At 40.0% G+C, this 11,156-nt stretch overlaps 1 protein-coding gene across 1 annotated transcript; it reads left to right on the forward strand.

Moving 5' to 3' along the window:
* The first annotated feature begins 229 nt into the window (after positions 1 to 229).
* On the forward strand, positions 230 to 9,538 carry NHLRC3 (NHL repeat containing 3). Its single transcript, XM_051627962.1, has 7 exons — positions 230 to 329; positions 1,586 to 1,738; positions 2,621 to 2,768; positions 3,271 to 3,471; positions 4,475 to 4,566; positions 6,069 to 6,181; positions 6,809 to 9,538. Exons 1-7 carry the CDS (start codon positions 276 to 278, stop codon positions 7,035 to 7,037), a joined length of 990 nt encoding a protein of 329 aa, XP_051483922.1. The 5' UTR covers positions 230 to 275; the 3' UTR covers positions 7,038 to 9,538.
* The last annotated feature ends 1,618 nt before the right edge of the window (positions 9,539 to 11,156 follow it).

Raw genomic sequence — 11,156 nt, forward strand, 5'->3', positions numbered from 1 at the left:
CCCGACGCGCCCCCGTGCCACCTCCCGTGTACCGCGCCGAAACGCCGAGCCCTTTCTCAGGGCCTGCAGCGCCCTCTCCGGCCTGCCCTTTCCCCGCCGCCTCTCGGTTCGCGGCCGGCACAGCTGCGGACAGCCCGCCGCTGACAGCCGCGATGAGCCCCCCCGCCCCGCGCCGCCCGGGGCCGGTCACGTGGCTGCCATGGCAACGCGGCCCGCGCGGGCGGCGGCCCCGCCCTCCCGGCCTCCGTGAGGAGGAAGCGGCCGGAGGGGCCGGGATGGCGGCGGCCGCGGCCCTGCTCGTCCTCCTGCTCCTGCTCCGCGCCGCGCAGGTTGGCCGCGGGAGGGAGGGGCTGAAGCGCCGCAGCTTTGTGCGAGCCCTCTGGTTCGGGCTTCTGGTCCGAAAGCAGATACCGGGGGCCGGTGCGGCCGCAGTGCCTGCCTGTCCCCCCTGCTTGTCCCCCCTGCTTGTCCCCCCTGCTTGTCCCCCCTGCTTGTCCCCTCGCCTGCCCCCCCGCCTGCCCCCCCCCGCCTGTCCCTGCCTGCCCCCCGCCTGCCCCTGCCTGCCCCTTGCTGTGCGCGGGGTCCCGCCGGAGCGCAGAGATGCGGGCAGGGCCCCGGGCCCCGTTTCGCCCCGGTGCCTTCCCGCAGCTTTTGGCTTACGCCGTTTTGGGCGGTGATTGCGTTTGTACAGCCCGTCCGCGGGAGACACGTATGCTGGGTGCTGCTTTTCAAGGGCTTCCAAGCAATGGGCTCTGCTTGAACGAGGGAAAAAACAATCTCCGAGTGTCTAACTTCGCGCTTGTTACTGTCGGATTTTCTGCCTGCTTAATGCCTCTTGGTTTTCCTTTATGACAGCATGGCCTTTCTTAGGCTTTCGTAGTTCTCTGTGACAAACTTTGCTCTCCTTCTAGCAAGGCAGTTAACAGAAATGTTAAATGGCCCTGGTGCTTAAGGGTCACTACTTGTTACCGTTTAGTTCTAGCCTGACCTTTCCGTTTCAGTTCTTAGATCCCCACCCAGTACTTGCCCCAGCATAGCTGTGCTTAGCTTCTATTCTTCTGATGGAAAATTAAAACCACAAAGTGGAAGATTCTTTTTTTCTATCGTGCTTCAAACTGCATACATCAACTTGAGCTTTGCTATTCCTGGCATCTTACACTTCCCCATTTCTAAGATGTAGTTTTCTTTCTTGACCCGTATTTTCCCTTTCTTCTGATTCTTTTTTTCATATCTTCTTGAAGTGGTTATTGATTCTGTTGCATTTGGAACCTTCTCTAATATTTTCCTCAGGTTTGAATGTGATTTGCAGATAGAAATAGCAAATTTGTGTAAGAAATTGCTGGGTGTGGTTTTTGCTTTCTAATTCCAGAGGTCCCCAATCCAATTGTTACCTAATTTTCAGTTTGTCAAAATTCTCCTATTTGCAGTCCAAAACCCTAGCTACAAGCCTATTTCTGTTTATTCATCTTCTGAATTTAATAAATCAATTTATTATAATTCTGTGCAAAGTTACTTTCTCCTGATGGTTCTTCCAACCCCACCATTGTATTTAACTACTAATGGATGTTTACTTCTATATTTTCAGGGTTTAAAAGCATTCAATTACTCCTTCCCTTGGAATGGACAGCAGCAGATGTACGAGCTGGACATAGGCTGGCCTAAACTTCCAGAATACTTTACTGGACAAACATTTTGTGTTGCTGTTGACTCTCTTCATGGTTTGGTCTATGTGGGTCAAGTGAGTGAGAATACTGTATTTCCTTGTTAATGTAGTGTGTTTTTGCCTTTAAAGTGTCTGGTGTAGATTAAGATATGTGTGTTTGTGTATGTACATAAATGAATAGTTATTGTATGAAAATGAGTGAAAATACAAGCATAGACATCTCTGCCAAAGCAATTCTGGGACCATACTTACTTGTGTTTTTAAAAGCATTAACGTTCTGTGTTAGTGTCAACGTTTGACTCAGTTTGACATGCTTGATCTAACTGAACTGAGGCACAGTAGCTTTTTCTCTAGCTGTAAGGTAAACTGTGTTTCTGGGGCAACTGACTTCCACTCTTCCTGTTTTTGTCCCATGAAATCAAAAGCTGCATAGTTCCTTTTCAGCTAGTTACAGTAATTGAAGTTCAATTATTTGCTTTACCCAATTCTATGCATTCGTATCTCTAGGTCAAGGATAAGACATTTTCTCCATGGAAAGTGTTGGGGTTTAATTATAAAGCACAGTATGACTACTTGAATACTATGCAGCCAATAAGTACAGTTACATGTTTTCATGCCTGGGTTATGCTTGGCATATTTTTCAGCAGTAACATAAAACCATAGTTGAAAATGAAGTCCAAGATAGCTGCAGGAGCTTGGTTGCTCTGAAAATTGAGGTCTATGTGATTTAAGTCATGGTCTAGAATGACCTAAGGTCTAGAATGAGTGAAAGGTTTTGTGTGTTAGGTTTGGGTCCTTATCTTTATTCTAAAAGGAAAAAAGGAGCCCTAGCAAACAGTCTTAGGAGACTCTCATGATTCATGAAATGTTTCAAAAACCTTACAAAGAAGATTTAAAAAAATATGATCACCTGCTTAATATGTTTTATTTTTCTTTTTTTTCTTTTTGCCTTTTCAGAGGGGGGAAAATGTTCCAAAGGTCCTTGTGTTCTCAGAGGAAGGCTATTTTCTTTACTCCTGGAATGATACAGTTGAAATGCCTCATGGTATCTTTGTATTGAACACTGCAACGGATAGTTCAGTATGGATCACAGATGTTGGTACAGGTATGCATGGTGGTGAGAGGAGAAGTATTAGGTGGGGAAGCAAATGCTAATATTGCAGATACTATTTTAAACAATTCATTTAAGTATCTCAAACAATTCTAAGACAGATTTGTGCTTTTCTTGCTATGAACAAACTTCTCAAGTGCTGTGCAAAAAACTCAAGGTTCATGAGTTGGGCTGTATGTCTGCTTATAGTTTCTGGACTTTGTAAACAAATTTATTTTTGTTTTGTTCTTTTCCCAGGAGAAAAAAATCCGGCTAGACTTGTCTTCTGTCCTAGATTTGGTGGCCCTAATACAATGGATGAATATTGTTGTAGCCTGTGGATTTACTGACCCACAGTCATATTCTCACTATAGAATTTTTTATGTTTGATTTATTAATCTCACTTGTGAATATAAAAAAAAAAAATATTATTTTTTAATCTTTGTAATCACTTGTAATACTTATATTTTGTTCTGTTAAGATATTTTTCCCCTTTTTTTTCTTTTTCTTAATTCAGGGAAATATGGGCACACAGTGAAACAGTATAGCCCTTCGGGGAAACTTCTGCAGGTCTTGGGCACGCCAGGTAATGCTGGCTCAAGTTTGATTCCCCTACAGTTTGATCAACCAGCAGATATCTTTGTAGAGGGAAGTGGAGACATCTATGTTGTGGATGGAGATGGAGGAATGAATAACAGATTGCTCAAACTATCCGACGGTATGGAACAATTAACTTCTGCAGTAGTTGACCATGGAAAATGGAATTTTAAATGAAGCAGCTGGAGAACATAGTTAAGCGAGGACTAGGTAAAGCTGTCATTTAGCATTAGTTTGAAGACTCTGTTGGATCAGGTCCTGTTGTACTACTTGTTGCTTCAGGACAAATCTTATTTCTTAAGACAAGACTGAGAGAACGAGTTTGTTCAGTCTTCAGGGGAGAAGACTAAGGAGGATTCTTATTGCTGTCTTCAAGTCAGTAACGGGACGGTATGGAGAAGACAGAACCACACATTTCTTGGAGATGCACAGTGAAGCATGAGGAATACTGAGCATAAGGTGCAAGAGACAGGAATCCCAGTTCAATTTTTGGAGGGAAGGATTCACAGTGAAAGTGATCAGACTGAATAGTTTGCTCAGAGAAGGTATGCAGTCTGCATTCTTGGAGATGCTCAAAACTTAATGAGTTATGAACATCCTCATCTAACTTCAGAGCTGGATTTATTATCAAGGCTAGTCCTGCTTTGAGAAGCAGGTTGGACCTGATAGTGTCTGGGGATCTTTTATATTTAACCTGTTCCATGATTCTAACTAGCTGGCTCATATTCCCTAGTTAGATGGTCAGTATTGGTTAGGACTGTGAGTGAGGACACTCTGCATGTCTGCAGCCAGGGAAGAGCGAAGCAGCTGCTGTTTCTCTGCTGCACACTCAGAGCAGTCGGTTTGCTAGTATTTAGTCTGCAAAATGATAAATTGTTAAAGCTTAAAATTGCCAGGTAACTACAAACGTAAACCAATCCAGTAGTCCCTGTAGTAGTTCTGGTATTTCTTGAGTTTATGTTTTGGGAGTACTGTGTTTAAAAAGCCTGTGTTTAGAAATTCCACCTTTTAAAAATTAATCTAAGTAAGTTTGAAAGAGAAGGACTTAAAGCTATTTTTCTAGTTGTTGTTTTCTAATTGTGATTTTTTTTTTCTTTTTATTTTTCATGGTGCTCGCTGTTTAGATTACAAAGAAATATGGCTGGCTGGAACAAATGGGACTGGCATTGGTCAGTTCAGGATTCCTCACAGTGTAACAGTGGATCTTTTTGGACGGGTAAATAACAAAGGGAGAATTTTTTTTCATTTTCCAATGGATTTGCTTACATGTATTTGAACAAAACTAATAGCATTTATTTTTAATTGAACTGTTGTTACCTGGGTCATTTTTATGTGGGGTACAGTTTTCAGCGGGATACTGGTCATAAGCTGAAGTTCTGTGCTGCAGATCCTACTAAAGTAGCTGGCTGCAAGGTTAACACGGTTCTGTCCAGTTACTATTCCTCCTGCAGGTTCTAGCAGGTTGCCACTGTGAGAGTACAGGATAATTATTTCTGTAATAAGTGTCTACCCAAGCACTTAAGTTTCTTCAGGAGACTTTAATTTCATATCTGGAAATGCCAAATAAGTTTAAGATGAAGGTAAGGCTCTAGCTAGATTGTGAATATCAGCCCTTTTCTACATCCAGCTCAAGGCAGTCAAGAGTCTTGTTTCAGCCAGGTGTTAATCAGTCTGGCTTTTTCCATGCTGCTCTTACAGAGGAATTGTGTGGTCCCTCCTTAATCTGTTTCAGGAGACTAAAACTTCTTAAATTTGAGCTCATTCTGCTTATGCTGTTTGAACCAGAATAAGAAATATGTAAAAATCACTTCTCTGCCAAACTGGCAGGTGAGAGGGAGAAGAGGAGGGATATGGCTGCTTTGTGTTGAGGAGTCATAGTGAGTACATACATTCAGAGACAGCAGCTGTGATGGAATGTGATTTTATTGCCAGTGTTGTGTTGATCATCAGCTGAGGCTAGAAAGAATTGTCAATTCTTAAGAAATCTAAGAGGCTGCTCTAGTAATGTTTCATTTAAAAACAGTGATGAAAGATCTCAGGTCACCTTTTGGGTGATATCCCAGAAAAGTAATGAAATTTACTTATTGAGCTCATGATTTATCAACAGCTAAAATTTCAATCATTGTAATAGAAGAGAGGCCTTCATTGGAGCCACCTAATAGTATTGCTGACTTGTGGTGGTTGAGAGCCCTGTTAGCACAGGGTGGAACAGAGACAAGCTCTGGAGAAGTGATTAGACAAACCATGCTGTAAATGCTCTTAGTGTTTTAGTTGCTCAATGTTTACAGTAGCATTAGGCATATCAGAGTGTTTGCAGAGGCAGTCATCATAGGTCTGGATCATGAAATGAGACTGCTGTTGAAAAACAAGTTGTTAGTGAGTGACAGACCACTATCTTTAGAATTAAACAGGTGGGATTATGTCCTTGCTGTGGGGGCAGGGATGGAACCCTACTAAATGTATTGATATTGTAGCTACAGAAATGAAAAGAAGGCACTGATTTCTCTGCTAAAGTAGTATGAAATAATTTGTGTATGTTAACTATGTGGTGGCTGTGTTTTGTATCTGGAAGTCACATCCACTTACTTAGTTTTGAATGTGGAGGTACATTCTTCCAAGGTATACTTCTTTTTTACTACAGGATAGTTTGCTGGTGTTAGAAACCAATGCATTTGATTTGTTCTATTTGTGGACAGCCGTTATACTTGTTCTTAACAGGTATGGGTTGCAGACAGAGACAACAAAAGAATCCAGGTTTTTGATAAAGTCACAGGAGAATGGCTCGGGTCTTGGAGCAGCTGTTTTTCAGAAGATGGACCCTATTCTGTCAGGTATTGTTGAGTGGTGCCTCTAGAAGCATGCAATTACATACATAAGGTGTACTCTTACTGGTGAATTAAAATGTTGATACTTAATGCTTGACGACAAGGAGTTAACCAGTTTAAATAACAGGGTGCTGTGCCCTAATCTAATGCAAAGATCTGCACGGTTGTATCATGACACGGAAATCCTGGCTTTGTAACAAGCCCCATGGATTTAAAAAGCCATGTAGATGTGCTTAGGAAAATGATATAGCACTGGGCTCAGTAGAGCCAGGTTAATTTTTGGACTCTGTGATCTTAAAGGTCTTTTCCAACAAGAATGATTCTGTGATTCGAGAGTAGGACTGGGAACTTCATTTCACAGCTGTTTTGTGCTGTTGACCTTACTGTTTCAGCTTTTACAGGAAGAGAGTTTGTCTTGAATGAGTTTTCTGTAGCATAATCTGTCTCAAAGAGCAGCAAAATGTAGAGCAAGGCTTACATGTTAATTCTTAATATTTCACTACATTTAGTCTGTCATTGCATTAAAAAACTTGACTATTAAGAAGGTTCTCTTTGTTTAAAAGTGTATGGTTGTGTTAAAATGAGATGCCATGCGGAGGCTGTCATTGAAAAATGTATTTCTGTCTTTCACAGATTTACTGCCAATCACAAATACCTGATTGTAGCTCAGCTGAATATCAATCGGTTAGCAATCTTGGCAGCACCACCAGTTGGCTCTATTGGGGACTGTGTTATGGTCAGTGCAGTCCAGATGGCAGATGAAACCAAACCACACCTTGTAGATGTAGACATGAAGAGTGGAGCAGTCTATGTCGCAGAGATTGGAGCTCAGCAAGTACAAAAATACATACCCTTAGGCTGATGGTTTCCCACAACTGCCGTGGCACAAGCTGTGTGACATACAAGACCTACGACCACATGTCCTTGAGTTGTCTGTAACTTGTGTTTCTTGAAACAAGCACAGAACAGTGTGTTCCCAGACTGTAGAGCTAAAAATCTGTCCTGCAGTCCTGGAGAAGTACTTGATGTCCTGAGTTGTTACTCAGTTTAGCAATGCTATGGTGGATTTTGCTTTTATTGCTGGGAATTGTAAAGTGGCTTTGGTAATCATCTTCATTTTATTGTATAAAACTTTACAAACACAGCTGTTGTTCTTAAATGTGTAGTGTCATCTTGGGTCTCCTCTGCTTAGTCTCTGTGTGTTGAATGAAGGTCAGATCTGCCTGAAAGAAGCATATAAATTATTTCCTGGGAGGTGAGCACCTCATTTTAATGTTTCTTCACTTTTTTTTTTGTTGGTTTTTTTGTTGTTGTTGTTGTTGTTTGTTTTGGGGTTTTTTTTTTAAGCATTGTGCTGGTACTGCCCAACACTGGGATGCATTATGATGTTGAAAAATATGCTGCTGGATACAAGTGTCAGGTTTGATACTGGCATCTGCCTTAGGTAGTTAATGAGATAAGCATTAAAATCTAAGTTTTCAGCTCTAGCTAAAGCGGTAAAGTCTGTAATAAGCTTAAGTTAAATTGATCAGGCACTTTAAACTAAATTAAGAGCATGTGCACAGCAGCCAAGTACTGATTCTTAACTTAATTAGTTCTTAACCTGATTTGATTTGTATCAGCATGAGTTTTCTATTCTGTAAGATTTCATAGTGGAACATATTGAAGTTAACTCATTTAAGTTCCTCAAGATAAACAAATTGCAATTTGCTAGGAAAGTCTTAATCAACATTTGGAATTGGGAGACACATTATTTTCTCCCAGTTTTATTGAAGCTTTGTCAGTTAACAGCAGTACGTCTGTTTTGATTGGAGGGTTTTTAACTGTTTTATATCCAAAACTTAGACTTTATCAACTCCATTAGTGTCTAGACTTCAGTTGCTCATGGTACAGCCTAACAGATGTCTCCAAGCTGTCCCAAAGAATGCTCTCTTTCCATTCCCAGTCCAGAGTGGTTCTGTTTTCTTTATATGTTGCTACAAGATTTTGAGTTGGCTCACTATAGCACAGAGGGAACTGGGTATAGGAAAGTGGGACGGGGAAAATGATGTGCTAGAAATTAGAATGTGAATAACTGATTACCTTTGTAAAGCTGTGGACCCACATTCCATATTTATCTACTAGCTCTTTGAAACACTTAGGAGGATTTTTGCTGTTTCCGCATGCTTATTCTACTGTGTGGACTATTTTAATGCTAATTGCCAGCTAAGAGAGGCATTTTTTTCCCCTACATTTTTTACTTTCTTAGAAAGGGAATATGGGAAGTAGAATTGTTCTGATAGGAAATACCCACTTCATGAATGTTACCAAAAGCAAATGCTTCTTAATCTGGCAGGTTTCAACCTGTGATCACAAATCTGTGGGTCAGAAGATGGAAAATCTGTCCAGAAAACTCAGATTCATATTTTCTCTGGGAAGTAACGTGGCTGTGGAGTCTGATTGCCTGATTTCAGTACTATGTGATGTTAATGCTCTAAATGTGAATGCTTTGTTGTTAGCTACATCCACATATTAAGAAGACCAGATCTTACCTGGCTGCCCCCAGGCAAGCCTTAGAACCAAAACTTGAGTTAGATACTAGCAAATGCGGTCCATTATTCACATGGTCTTGAATGGGAGCAAGTAAGCAATATTTATTAGCTGAAAAAGTAGCAGACCTCCATCTAGACCCAGATGTATAGGTCCACTTTTCTTTGCAGTGTGTTGTGTGGATTTTCCAACTAGGTCTCCACTAGCTCAGGGATCTCTGCTCTGTGTGCAATTGAGCTATTTCTCACCTACACAAGAATTTCTTTTAAAAATAATTATTGTAGTATCATTAACTATATTTGAGTGTATCTTGGTGATGTAAGGGATCCAGGCACATCCATCATTCAACACCACACCCTTTATTTACTTTTCCTTTGTCACATCCATTTGAAACTGGACTCAAAGCTCTCTGGGAACATGCTTCTGTGTTCAGTAAAGGTGTAGTGCACTTTCGGATGTTGACAAATATTTCTGCAAGGTTCTGTTTGCTGCTTGGATCTGCTCTCAGCTCTTTTCATGGGCTTTTGCAGCCCCTAGAAATGGGGAGCACTCTATTTTGTCTGGCTTTACTGAAGTAGACCATGATGCCAAAATGTGCCTTGCCTCTAGGCATTTGGGTGTCTGTGGTAACAAGGGATGCTGATTATTAACTAGTATGAGATGCTTAGGCTTCTTTTTATTTGTGTTTATGATTAGACTGAGAAAATGATTGATTTATGCTCTAACTTGCTAATTCTCTGAAGGTTTTCATATATATCATACTGAAAATGATTTCTGGAAAATTGCATTGAAGGATAATTTCCTAAAATAAATTGATAATTCCTTATTATGAAAGGCTTGGGTGCTTAATTTCTGTACTCATATCCATACATTCTGTTGCAGTGGATTACATTTCTAAATATGGGAATCCCAGCCCTTTAATAAGGTATTTAATAGTTTCTGATACCAATATTCAAATGTAATCTAAAATTCCATGTTCTGTTTATGTTACTATTTCTGTGGCCCATTTCTTGCATTCTAACTTACGTACAAAAAAGGCACATAAATCTCTCCCAGATGTTTTCCTCTGAGTAATTAGTAAAATAAGATTATGAGTTATATAAATGCCAAGTGTAAAAAAATATTTGAACTGCATACCCTTATGACACTAGTAGGGAAATTAAAAAAACCTAGCAAAAGTGTTCTGAATATAGAATCAGGTTTTATTTCCAGATAAATTTCACCAAGCAATCTGATCAGTTTTTATAAGGCCAAGAATGAACTTCTCTGTAGGTTAAAAATACATGCACAAGAAGAAAAATAACATGGTACAGTGTTAACTAGACAAGAAAGAATACTTAAGGTGATTGTTAGAATCCCTCAAAAATCTAATTTTAGTTAATAGCTTAATAGTTTAATTTTAGTTTAATAGCTTCCATTTAGGTAATAGGTACTTCCGTATGTTCATAGAAGTAACCACTGGAGTATCTAAGTAGAGGAAATCTTGTCATCTATTAATAGAGTTCATCCTGATTCACCACCTTTTTGAGGCATTAAGTGTCTGTGTGTCTACTCCTTACTTCAAGGTGGTGAACTTACAGTAAGGAGTGGACACACAGACATACCACCTATGCACCTTCCCCTTCAGCTTCTGAGACAGTTGAGACATTTATTGCTACATAATATAATTGCACTTGTGAAGGCTTCTCCCCTTACAAATTGCTAAGAAATTGTCACTTTCTTAGCAATTTGTAAGGGGAGAAGCCTTCACAAGTGCAATCACTGAAGTTGCTGGTATAAAACATAAGAGGGCACCAAACCCCTGCTGATGCTTGGCATACTCAGTGTAGCTTTACATTAGCAATGTAAAATTTCTGAAGATGTAGGGTACACCAACAAAGATAATTAATTGCTCCAGACTTCTTTTCTCTTTTCAAAATAGATTGCTTTAAACATAAGCAGATAATTGTATTGTAGCAATTTTTGGCTTATCACTCCTGGATTAATGTCCATCTTTTATTTATTTCCATTCTTTTTACTAGAAAGAAAAATCAGTAAGTCGGTGTCCAGAGACAACTGGGGATGGTGAATTGATTAATCTAGCCTTTATGTTGCTGATTTAAATGGAATTACTCCTGAGATGTTGCTTTGGAAACACAGTAATTTATAACAGTGTAACTGTAGCAGCATAATTATACCAAGAGAGCAATGCCAGTTTATTTCCCTACAGAAGTAACCCTAAGTGAGATTAAGAGCTAAGTTTACAGGATCTCATTCATCAGTTTTATTTTATTCCTCTTTTCTCAGCCTTTATCTAAACACCTTGCTCTGATTTTTGTATTATTATTTCATTCTACTTTTAGGGAGTATTGCATCTGCAAAAATTGTATTTGCTAGCAGTTACTAAGTTTGAACATGGACTTTTCTTGAGGAAAGTTATTAAAAATATGAATCTTTCAGTGTTCATAAAGCA

Source organism: Apus apus, chromosome 1, assembly GCF_020740795.1.
Source record: "Apus apus isolate bApuApu2 chromosome 1, bApuApu2.pri.cur, whole genome shotgun sequence".
Classification (NCBI taxonomy): Eukaryota; Metazoa; Chordata; class Aves; order Apodiformes; family Apodidae; genus Apus; species Apus apus.

Excerpts from the sequence above, each read along its gene's own strand:
- NHLRC3 (XM_051627962.1), top strand. The coding sequence starts at position 276 with ATGGCGGCGGCCGCGGCCCTGCTCGTCCTCCTGCTCCTGCTCCGCGCC. Across the intron at positions 330-1,585 it reads TCCTGCTCCGCGCCGCGCAG|GGTTTAAAAGCATTCAATTA; the intron begins GTTGGCCGCGGG and ends CTATATTTTCAG. Across the intron at positions 1,739-2,620 it reads GTTTGGTCTATGTGGGTCAA|AGGGGGGAAAATGTTCCAAA; the intron begins GTGAGTGAGAAT and ends TTGCCTTTTCAG.